This window comes from Melospiza melodia, chromosome 5, assembly GCF_035770615.1.
Source record: "Melospiza melodia melodia isolate bMelMel2 chromosome 5, bMelMel2.pri, whole genome shotgun sequence".
Taxonomy (NCBI): Eukaryota; Metazoa; Chordata; class Aves; order Passeriformes; family Passerellidae; genus Melospiza; species Melospiza melodia.
Window position 1 is genome coordinate 74,564,083 of NC_086198.1, and position 12,333 is coordinate 74,576,415.

Consider the following 12,333-nt stretch of genomic DNA (forward strand, 5'->3'; position numbering starts at 1 on the left):
TTGATTTAGTTACCTGCAATGGGAGAAACACTGGAATTTTTCCTTATCAATACTGTCCTTAAAAATTATTTATGTGCAGGCCAAAGGAGGCTGCAAAGGCCACATGTCCCTCTGTCAGAGTGGAATTTCCACAAAATTAAGGGACACACACAAGTCTGCTTCCACAGTTTATTAGTACAAACAATGCATACACAAGACTGTATATTTGTTTGAAGACTGCAATAGATTTCTAATTTAACAACTCTGTAACAAAATTTAACTAAATTTGACATTTATGAAAATATAAATCTCTGATTGGGTAGGTTCTCCCAACAATACAAAGTTTACATAAAAACATTCAATATGATCTATTAGTTGCAAACCAGTTAGGAAAAATCATTCAAGTCACTTAATATACTATATTGGCTTGTACATTAAACATTCACACACTACATTAACTTCTAGTTTAGCATTCATTTCTTGGAAATTTGTGGTATGGAATTCTGATTTTAAAAATAAGATTATTCTGTTTAAATAATTTGAAAATATTTCCATGGGTATGCCATCTTTAAGATATGTAAGTAAGGGAAAATTTTCTTATGCTTTCAGAACTTGTCCAGTATATTTACTTAGGAAAATGTAATTTTTTTTACAGCATTTTTCATTATTTCACAATTTCTGCCTTGAAACTGGTAAAACTGTACAAAAGGCTCAGAGCAGTTTCTAAAGCAGAAAGTGAAGGTTGTATGCATGTGAGAGTAAGAAAAACCCATTACAAACTGGACTAAGAAGGGACCTGTTGACAGCCTTTACATTTAGTGGAATATTTCAGCAGGTACACAAACAGTCTCAGAGTGTTTGGTCATTTGATCGGTATTTATCATGGGAAAGAAGAGAAACAATACTAAGGCAAATGTTATAAGGACTAATACATGGCATGTTTGAAAACTACGAGGATTACTTTGGAGACAGAGGAGATACTTTAGACTTTCTTACAACAAAATGGACAGCAATATTTTAATATAAAGAAATTAATGTCTTTAAGTGTTCATCAGTAATGCTCCTTCTCTTTGAAAAGTTTTCATTACGACCTGTACTAATACACACTATGAAGACAAAACATTTCCCCAAACCAAAAATAAAACCCCAATCCCTATACTTCCTTTAGAACTCAGGACTTTTATAATTTTTATCACAATACAGAAACCTGAAATCCCTGCATGCAATTTAAAAAAAAAAAAAGCTCTCATTGTGTTCATTGAGGTGAACAAATACTTGTTGCCTCACATGCTGACATGTTAGCAGCTGACTGGCACTTATTCCTTTCAGCCCAAAGATTAAACCCAATTAAAAAGAAAAATAAAAGTAGATATTTTTAAAATGATGATGGAATGTATCAAGTGTTCCAGGTTGGCAGGTGACATCTTGTCATTGCACCATCAAGCAGAAAAACACATTTTTGCAAGTGGGTATAAAATTGACTGTTAGCTATAGACCCATCTAGGTGACTTGGAATATAAAATAGTGGTCTGACTTCTCACCAATCACTTAGAGCTTTGGCTCTAGTTAAAACAGTCTGTCAACCACAGATAGAATCACCTAACTTCTGTAATAGCATAACAATTTTGATAGTATTGCTAGAAATTTTTAATCAAGGCCCTGGTGAAATTCTGGACTAAACCTTGTATTCCGAAATTAAAAAAAACCCTGCAGCCCATTTGCTTTACGTTTGCTTTTATGTTTACAGAAATGTAAGACAGGAAAAAACAGCTTGTCTGCCCTCTGCTGTTTCTATCTGTCTTCCAAGAAACGCACTGATTTTTACATGAATTCAGAAGACATACCTAAGCACGTGTACTACTCAGATAAGCTCGCCCAGATGGTTGCTCAGTTGTCAGATGCAAAACTTTGTCTGCAATCTATGGCTGAGCACACTTTCTCATAGCAGTAGCTGTGCCTTTTGGTTGGTGTTGCTTCACTCACCTCAGCCTCTGTAACTGTAATGGGGCTATCCCTTGCAAACACTTCTGTTGATTCCCTCCAAATGCAGTCTGCAGTCACTTTGAAACTATAATTGTGACACTTTGGCCTAATCACTTGTGCCGCATTGTTGAAAATCTGACGGCTGTTTGAAGTAGCAATTTTGATTTTCAGTGCAGCATCAACTCGATCCACTACAGTGTAAGTACCTATACTTCCATCATCAAATCCAATAATAATGTTTAAATGTCTCTGTGAGAGTGCAAGAAAAGTGGGAGTTTTATAAAGAGAGCAGGCACCGATGTTTTTGCCATCTGCTAGCCTCATTACAATTAAACTAGAGACTGCACCATTGTCATCATCTTCCTCCCCACGACAACAAATGTAGACCAGGTAGCGGCCGTCACGAGACAGCCTCTGCCGCCAGATGACACCTGGAGCGTGAACCACACGGAGTTTTCCACTGTGTAGATCAAGCACATTGATGTTCTCATCACCACGAGTTATAATTCCTAGCTTCCCGTTTGGAGATATTTCAAAGTCTTCCAATTTTTTTAAGAAATTGGTAGGCAATTGTACACGTCTGCAGATGACTTCCTCTGTTAGGCTCCAGATGTTCACACTTTCAGTAGATGTTATAAATACTATAATATCTGGGCAGTCTGGTATCAACTTAATATCCACAATGCTTGCACCATCATCACAGCAAAACTTCTTCGTTATACTGCCTGTCCAGAGACTCACTGCCAAAACTTTGTTCTTTGCCATTCCAACAACAAATGTGTTTGCAGTTGTTATAAATGCATTCTGTAAGGCAACTAAAATATTGCAAACCCTATGTCCTGTAGCGAGGCGCCAAACTCTGGATGCATTTTGCTCACAGAGAGAGACTACAAACTGATCATTGTGAGTAATCATTAGCTCTGAGATTTTTTGTCCATTAATGCGAAAGATATTTTCACCGCTGACCGTGTGCCATACGTACTGGCTGCATTTGTCATCTGATGTAACCATTATCTCTCCAGATGAGGTCAGCACACAGTTTTCAACAATACCTTCATGCTTGAACACAGCTTCAATAAATCCAGTGCTGAAGTTCCACTTATGGACAGAATCTGATCCATCCAACGTGTATATTAATTCACCTCTGGCTGGTAACACCAGTCTTTGGATGGGTTTGCCAGATTTGTCAATATTGGACATAGCAGTTATGATGTCTATATCCCAGATAGAAAGGACACCACTGGTGGATAAGGATAGCAGCATGTTATGATGATTTGATTTAATTAGCCTGACTATAGTTCCTGAGATTTCCTGTAAGCTTGCCATACACTGTCCAGTATCTCTTCTCCAAACAAAAATGGCTGAGGTATTTTCCATTGAAGCAATTATACAGTTGCCATTTTTGGACAACACGGCAGATATAAAGCGCTCATTGTGTTTAGCTCTAAACTTTTCAGCCACCTTCCACACACGAGTGTCAAGAAGTTCAATGCTGAGAGCCTTACAAATTAAAATTGCACTTTGGTCTTCAGAAAGCTCTATGCTGACAACTTCACTGTCTTCTCTTCTGCAGTCAAAGTCATCTGTAAGCTGAGGCTTTGCAATTTCCTCTGTATTCCAAACAGAGAGGCTACCCTCACTGTCCACCATCACCATTTCTTGGGCTGTGTCTAAAATGAGAAGGAATTTCACAAATCCAGTTGAAAATTCAGAGGTCACAGTGGTCAGCTTCTCTCCACTGCCCAAGTGGAAAATGGTTGCGGTGTTCAAATACTGCCCGCAGAATGCATAAACTCCATCTGGAGAGCACTGCACACAGGTCACTTCGTACCAGCAGTGGAACTGATAGAGAGGCCAACCGTAAAGCAGATCTATTACAGTAACATCTTTACTGGCCTCCAGCCAAGCAAGAGCATGGTTGACCGATAATGTAAATCCATTTATAAAACTGGAGTCCCCTGCAATTCCACAGTGTTTTGACCCCTTAATTTCCACCTCAGAAAGAAGACAGGAATTTATGTTATCATATACCAAAAGAGTGTTGTTTGTTGTAGCTACTACAAGATACTTTTCATCACTAGAAAGCTTCATCCCTAAGATAACAGATGGAGCTGTTGTAATTTGCCTTAGTAGCTGGCGGGTTTCTACATCCCAAGTGCTAATGGAGCCATTTTCTAAAGCAGCAATAATTGTGCTGGGATTAAATGTAGGCAAAATCTCAGTGACATGCATGCAGCTGGATGACAGCGGCAGGCGCTCGGGGCTGTAAGTCACATCCATGGAGGAGTGCAAAGGGACAATAGAGCAGTACTTGGGTCCATCCTTGTCACATTCTAGGAGGAGATGTCTGAGTTTGGGCAATGAGCTTACTACTGGGAGAAGTCTCTGCTGCAATTCAGCTGAGAGTGAACCTGGGTATTTTACTACTTTGAACTTTATACTGCGGAGGGTACTGGCCAGAAATTTCAGCTCCTTTTCTTGAGAGTAAGTGTAAGCTAGTTCTATATCAGAAAGTGCTTTATCAAACTGCCCTATTCTAATCATGGTGTACAGCCAGCTGAAGTTCATGATCACTCCATACAGAAGGTCATCAGTTCTTCCACATCTTGTTAAGTGATGAATAAGCTCTGTCATTTTTCTGTGATTAATAAAAAAGATATCAGGTTCCAGTGGGTTACACTGAAAGACCCAAGGCTGATCTGGAGCCTGCCTGTCAAAAGCTGCCTGATCCATAGAGTGCTTTTCATCCTCGTTCAGGCCTCTACTGGCGTGGTCAGGACAACCACTCAGATATTGATCATTGCTGTAAAAAGGTTTTCTTCGTCCCCCTGACCAAACGCCAAGGAAATACTCTGCCATGACCGTGTGCATTTCACGCAAGTCTTCTTCATTGTGCAGGTACAGTTTCTGGGCAATCAGTTGCAAGTGCCTATTTGCCCAAAGAAGCAGCGTTACATTTTTCACCTGTCGCTCTATTAAATATCCCTGTAAGCCCTCCTTAAGTCTTGCAATGTATATATATGGAATTCTCAATGGGTTACTTTCTCTGACTCTCTCATTCAGTTCATACATAACACTGTTGTCAAGGGCTAAAATATCCTCCAGTTCCATTTCACTCAGGCCAGATTTGGACATAGTGATGTAGCCAAGTGCTCTTGACAATAGTCTTGACCCACACTTGTTTTCCAGTGACCAAAACAACTGCTCTATGCTTTCATGGACAGTAACACAGAGGGAGGACTCATCCACATCCTTGTGAGATCTCCAGTGCCTGACCTCTCTGAAGGTTAAGTTCACAAACATAGGCAGTGTGCACTTGGAGAATGCCTCATTGACATAGATTTGTTGCCCTGATGTTACTTTCCTTTTAACTCGCAGCAGCTGATGTTTCAGTACTTGACTGCACATCTTTCTGTCCCTTGCAGTCAACTCAATGTAGTTGCTTTCTTCATGAATAAGGCACCTCAGTTTTTGCAGGATCCCATGCTTGTTTGGCAGTGTTGACAAAATTATCCGTACTGAACGTGGAAGGTGAATGGGAAGCCACCAGAGCTTTCTACCATCATCACTATCTGTTAGCTGTTCTAAAGCATCAAATATAATCACCAGTGGCCTGTGAAATGAAGACTCATTCAAGAGATTTATGAACAAGTCCCGAAGGTCATGAATCTTTTTTGGGTAACTTTGTACGAGGCAGCGATAGTTGACTGCTAGTTGTTCACAAATGCTTTGAAGTATATTCTTCAGGTCTGTACTTGTTTCCGTAGATCCCAAAAATCTTATAACTACCACAGGGTCAGAATCTGGTCCCATCTCTTCTTGCAACCAGGAATAGGCCTAGAATACAGAGCTTAATTTAGTTTATATCTCAATGAAGCACAGTAACAGAGTTTATTAATAGTGATAGTCTACATATGAATAAACATTTAAAAATATTACTGGTTGAATAGAAATGCTCTCACTGGCAGAGTTCAAGGCGGGTGCACTGAATGAAATTCAAATCATGTATCATCTGTGTTTAGCACAAAAAGGCTTACATCAAAGGGGACATGACTAGAATGTATTCCATAAATCCCAGGGTACTCTTCACAAAATCTGAGTCTCACCTCTGAAAGTGTGTAGATAGAATCTCTTATAAATAGACTTCCTTAGACATTACACAATGTCATCCTTGGTCAGCCACACCAGCCTACTACCTAATCCTGTTTAGCATTGATTCTGACTGAGTAAAAAGACATGTCTCTAGAGGACACGGATCAGAGTACAGATCCCTGGCCCATGCGACTACACTTTGCCCTGGTGTACCTGTGACTTTTACTCTAAAACACTGCCACAAAAAAGAAAAGGTGTCTGTCTCCTGAAGTTTTCTTGGTTAGAGCACTCCAAGCTAGTGAGGAATGTTAACTTCTTTAAATCTTCCCAGTCTGTGCAGGCTAACACACTCAGTTCTACATCTCTTCACCTCACTTTATGTATTTTACACTATTTTAAAAGAAAAGCAGCACCAGAGTCTCTAGGCTGACTTATGTACTCAGATATGAAATGAGATCTTGAGTTGCAACTCCCAATTTCATATATGCAGCTAATGTGACTCCACAGGAAGTAGAGACAGGGATTTTAAACAGTATTGTTCATTTCTTCATTTCCTTCTGGCTGATATGGCTTTTTCCCAGCTCACTATGCTAAATTCTCTGACTACCCTGCCAGGATCTCAAAGTTGTGACTGTCATCTGCAGAATTAGGTCTGGTGATGCCAGCTTAGGCTTGCTCTGCATCTTGTCCTGCCTTGCACAAAGTGTTTCATTCATTTCCCTGTAGTACTCAGCTCAATGACCTAAACAGCATATTCCAGATAAGTAAGTATGGGTATTTTTGCAGCTTATTCCATATAGATTTGTAGCCAGTGTATTAGAATAATTCTGGAATAGTTTCTTATGAGAACATGAGATGGTATGACTTGGAAAGACGTACTGCAATTTGTGTTTAAGACTGAAATCAGAATAAGATGTTTAGATGGTTGTGGATTCATAGGGCCTCAGAGGAACAAGAAGGAAAGAGATCATTCTAAATTATGTTAATTCAGAATATATTGATTCCTATTAGATTTCTGAGAGCTTTAATAAACTATATTTGTTTTGGCTAAGCACATGATACAGCTACGTTATAATTGAAAGGTAATATTTTTCTGCACATGTGTACAATAATATGCTGAATATACATGTTATTATTTTTATTTTCTGTATTGAGGGCTGATAGATCTGTTGAGAAAAGAAAGAATTAAGTTGGCCTTTACACACAGTAATGCTCTCAACATGACCTCAGGATGTAAGATACTTATTTACCTTCTTCGCTGCTTCAGCTAACAGAAGAGTCTTCCCTGTGCATGGTCCTCCATATATGATAAGAGGGTTAATGTGTCCTATTTTTCTAGGTAAAACGTATTTGTGAACGATGTTTAATGCCTCACATCTATATTCATAAAAAGTGGAGTACGTTTTACATAGCGATGAGTGTTGAAGGACTTCATCATACAGCACGTCTGTCTCCGTGTCAAAATTCTGCTGCACTGTAGCTTGGATTATGTCAATCATGTCTTCATAGAACTGTTTGCCAAGTCCTTCAATGTAATGGCTCTCCACTTCTTGGGAGTAGCCCAGTTTCATGTCACAGTGGGTGACGGAGGTGTACACTCTCAGATTGGACGATGCGACAATGGTAGGAATGAATTCATCCCTGAGCTTGATCAGTTTCTCATGGGCTTCAGGATCTCGTAGGAACTTCCCAGCTTTATGGACCACGTCCATGTATTTTCCCATCTCTGGAATTTTAACGAAACGCTCAATGTTGGCAATTTTCCGGATGTAGCAAACACACTTCTTTAGGAAAGCTGGTGTTTGTTTACCCAAGGCAAAATCAAGTTCATCTTCAATAGCTGGGGATGAAAAGAGAACACAGAGTCTCTGTCAACTTTTCTTTATAAACAGTTCAAGAACATGCCCTACCCCCAACAGGCAGACTCGATTGCATTTGTTCTCTGTAAAAACAGAAAAAAACAAAGACAGAGAATTTGCTGAGTGCTTTTGTATGGGTTCTAGTCTCAAGCAAGCACAACAAACCTTTTTTCCCCCCTTTAATTATATGAGAAATGCCAACAGAAATATATTTTCACATTTGTGAAAAGGTTGACAGGACAGACAATAAATGAAAACATAGAAATTGTTAGTGTGAACCTTACCAGAGGAAAGATATCTCTTTGCCTGGCTGTGTTTCATTTTTCCTTTCTCATACAGCAATTTCACAGCAGTCTTAAAAATCTTCTTAATCTCTTCTGATATATCTTGCCATTTGTTCTCATTCATTGAATTTGAAGAAGATTCCATCTTTTAAAAATATCCATTGTTAAAAAGTAAAAGTTAAAAAGGTGTAATACATACATATAAAACTTCAGAAAGTAGAAGTCTAATATTCAAAGCCAAAAATAACATGGTAACAGAGAAACACATACACTAACAAAAATCAATAAAAGATAAATATTTCATACTGCAGATGATCATACTGTATTCCATTCTAGAATTTTAAGAGTTAGCTCCTTGGAGTATTTTCTAAATCTCTAGTGTAGGCAGCTAATGCAATATTTTTCAAGAATAAGGCCAATAACACCTTTATAGAAAGAGAATTTTGAGAACCAAGCCTGAAATATTAATAAAGTAGCAGCAATACTGCTAAAATTATTGCTCCTTTAATGAGATGTAATAATGATAAAAATTTAAACTTGGATCTCAAAACTGAAAATGGGGTTCCTGGTACCTATAATTAAGTGCCTTCTATTAGCTACCATATTTTAAAAATACAGGATTACATGTGACATTATGATCACTCATTCATTGCTATAGTAACACTAATCTTAACTGTCATCAGAGAGGAACTCTAATATAAATTCACTAATCCTTTCAGATGGTATCTTGCAAATGCCATGCTGGTGCTTTCTCTAAAGCAGCTATGTTTCATTTACTGCTGGTGAAATATTTCAGGGGTCTCCAGTTTTCTTGGAGTGTGGAATCTCCAGAATAAATTCCCTAGCAACTCTTTCTTGACAGAGCTGAGTATTTTTTAATACTTTCTATAAGTTTATGAGATGTAACTCTGTGTTACATCTTTAAGTTATGTTACATCTATGTTACAGCTTTAAGTTATGAACATCTTTTTTTAAATTAAGTTATGAATATTAAGTAATTTAAGTTATGGACATATTTTCATTTAGTCCCATGTTAGTCAGTAGCTTCAGGAAAAGTACAAAGATTTAAGAACAAAAACCCCTAATAATATAACATGGCACTCAAAATGAAGTGAAAACTCTTTTAAGGATTTAATTTTTTATACAATAAAATATGTCCTTAGGTATATACTGGATGTGTAGGAGGGTAGAACTGAGCCCTGAGAAATAGATACAGTTTTTATCATCATCAATTAAAAACAAATGCCTGCTTTAAAAATTATAATTAACAGTGTTGAAAAAAATCTTATAATGCAGTTGATAAGTTAAAAGTATGACACCTGACTCAGGACAGTGCTAAGTACTTGTTTGACAGGTTTTCTTCTATGGGGATAGAAGGGAAAATGTGTATTTCCTCTGCAAGTCCTGTTCATCGAAGTCTAGCATATGCACAGTAAAAAGCAGAAGAGCCTGAGTTCTCCATGTTACAACATCGGGGAAGAGACATCTGTCCCACCAGCCCTAACAGGGCACAGATGACCCAAGTTGGCTGCTCTAGCCATCAGAGAGCACATCCATGCAGGAGTTGTGCTCCTCGGTGTTTTGCAGTTTCCCCGTGTACAGGAAAGGAGCACCACAGCAGCACTTGTAGCAGTTGTTCAGGCGTGGACGGGGCTGTAGAACCTAATTCAAAGACAACAGCAAGTGCCTGGCCTTGGGGACTGCCTGCCACTGTAAAGGATTGAGAAAAATTTCATGAGCAGGAGACTGTGACTTACCGTATTCTGGTAGTTCTTCAGCATTTCTGATTTTGGTCTGAGGTAATATGCTGGTGGCACTGCGTTCTCATCCCTGCAGTACCACTCTTCTAAAATCCTTGTCTCTAGCTTGGCCTCTACAGCAGCATCCAGGATCATTTCAAATTCTGCTGACTCAACTTCCCCTGGTATTCGGATGTTCCCATACTTCTCTCCCAATAGGCCCTATGTAGTTACAGAAAAGCAGGGATTAAATTTTTCTTTTTTATTATGCAAAAAGCATCCTTGGGATCTGAATTTCCTAAAAGTAAGTCTGGTCATGACTTTGAAATTACTAGGAAGGGAAACAGATACTGTGTGACAGGAATTCCTGTTAAGGGTACTGTACTGAGCTATATTTTACTATGATGACTTTGAAAATTTCAAGTCGATGCATTGTCTCTCATGGTACTCACTAGTCGTAAAAATACTACTAGTATTTTTAGTACTACAAAGAAGGCATTCAAAAGAAATAATTAAAAAATACCCAGTATACTTAGCACGGAATTGACTCATGTATTATTGAGTTTCACCAGTCACAGGTTGAGATTATCCTCACATGCAAAAGCAAATTGACATTGTGGCTTATACCAGCAAGGATCAGTGTTGCAGAACCCCAGGCTGCTTTTCTGTTTTCTATTCTTGTTGTCTTTGCCCCAGTAGCTGTCCACTGAATGATCAGTGGGGCAAGGAAGAAGCAACTACTGAGTAGAAATTGATCAAACCCAATTTTAGTACTGCTGCATAAAGGTAAAGGTTTGTGGAAGTCAGTTCTTAAACTGGTGCACAGGAGACATTTTCCTTAAAAAATGAGGATTATAATACTGGTTGTCATGCTCTAAATATACTCTTTTAAAATAAATTTATTTCTGTATTTTACTGTTTGCAAATATTTTGTAAAAATATGAATGTAATGTCCTACAACTTCATAGACAATAGTATTATAAGAAATTACTGCAATCTTTTGACATTTTTTTCAAATTTGTGACCATCAGATCAATTCTGCATTAAAGACTTGGCCCACAGAAGTCAGTGAGAATTCTTACTTAATTTAAAATATGATTTTAAAAAATTCTTTCCTCATTTTAAATGTATTCAGCAAAAATCTCGTGTTAAGGAGAAGGAGTACTTAATGTGGAGAGGAACCAACAGTATCATAATCCTGATTTGAATCAGAAAGATGTCTTGGAAAAGTAATGCTAATGCAAATATAGTAGTGCCCTAAAAATGTAAGTGAGCATGTTTGTAAATAATATCTAAATATTCATTATTTTTAAACCACTTGTCATAATGAGAAGCTGTTTTAAACTCTTCCAGCAGAAGAACACCCTGAAAATCAATAACTGATGAGGATAAGTCTGCTTCACTGATTATAAAAGCAGGAAGCAGCAGGACACTTTGCTGAAGCCAGCTATGCTGGCACACAGCACTCCAGTGGCTCACCACGGCAGATGCTGCAGGCCCAGAGCAGGCATCAGAGCAGTGCACCAACACCTCCTAATCCTTCCAGGGAAAACCAGTCAGCTCAGACCACACCTGGCATTGTGCAAACGGACCTGGCGGATTTCTGCCTGGAGCAGACTAGGGAGAGGTCATGAACCACCATGCTGGCTCTGATGGCAGTCACTTGGCACCCTCCAAAAAGGAGCACTGGCAAAGAGCTGGTGGACAGGAACCAGTCAGTGTCTGCCACTGCTCAGGAGGAGCAAAGGAATGTAGGAATTGTGATAGTTCGTACAGCCCAGGATCCAGTTTCTGACAAGTCACAGCAACCAAATCCTTCAAGAAGCTTCTCCAGTAGAGAGGCTTTGGGGGAAAGTTGAGTTTGCCTGGCTGCCATTCAGATCCCACCGTGGCTCCATTCAGGGCACACATCAAGGAGTCACGAGAACAGAATGAATGTGTTCAGCAACTAGAATTATATAATAATTAATTTAATGAAATAAAATTATCCAGTATTTCTATAATCTAAATTTATTTTTGATTTGTGATCATTCCAGCTAGTAGCTCCCTTCAGAGAGGGCTATGTTGCTTCAAATAATGAGATGGATGGGGAAAATTTCAAAGCTTTTACTGTTCTGATCTATTCATAGAGCCCTGTAATTTTGGAACTCTGAAGCTGCAGAGGTTAAACAAAATATAGTATTATTTTCCTTCTTCATTCAAGTGAGGTTAATAACTTATATCATGGTGAATTGGAAAGCCTCTTCACATTCAGGTTGACATAGAAATCTCATACATTTCTCTCAGAGGAGCTTTTACCTTGTTTAGAAACTATTACTTAGAATTCATTAGGCTCCACTTTTTCTAAATGTAAGTCCAGTGGATTCAATAGACAGTTCCCTCAGCAAAGATCAATAA

The 12,333-nt window shown here is 38.5% G+C and overlaps 1 protein-coding gene across 1 annotated transcript in view; it reads right to left on the reverse strand.

Annotated features, from left to right (window-relative positions):
• Positions 1-154: 154 nt before the first annotated feature.
• Positions 155-12,333, reverse strand: part of NWD2 (NACHT and WD repeat domain containing 2) — a 51,392-nt gene continuing 39,213 nt past the window's right edge. Inside the window, exons 4-7 of the mRNA XM_063157443.1 lie at positions 9,955-10,158; positions 8,198-8,342; positions 7,305-7,894; positions 155-5,799 (exon numbers count right to left, since the gene is read on the reverse strand). Of these exons, the coding sequence (XP_063013513.1) occupies positions 1,867-5,799; positions 7,305-7,894; positions 8,198-8,342; positions 9,955-10,158 (4,872 nt within the window). The 3' untranslated portion in view covers positions 155-1,866. The remainder of the gene's footprint in view (positions 5,800-7,304; positions 7,895-8,197; positions 8,343-9,954; positions 10,159-12,333) is intronic.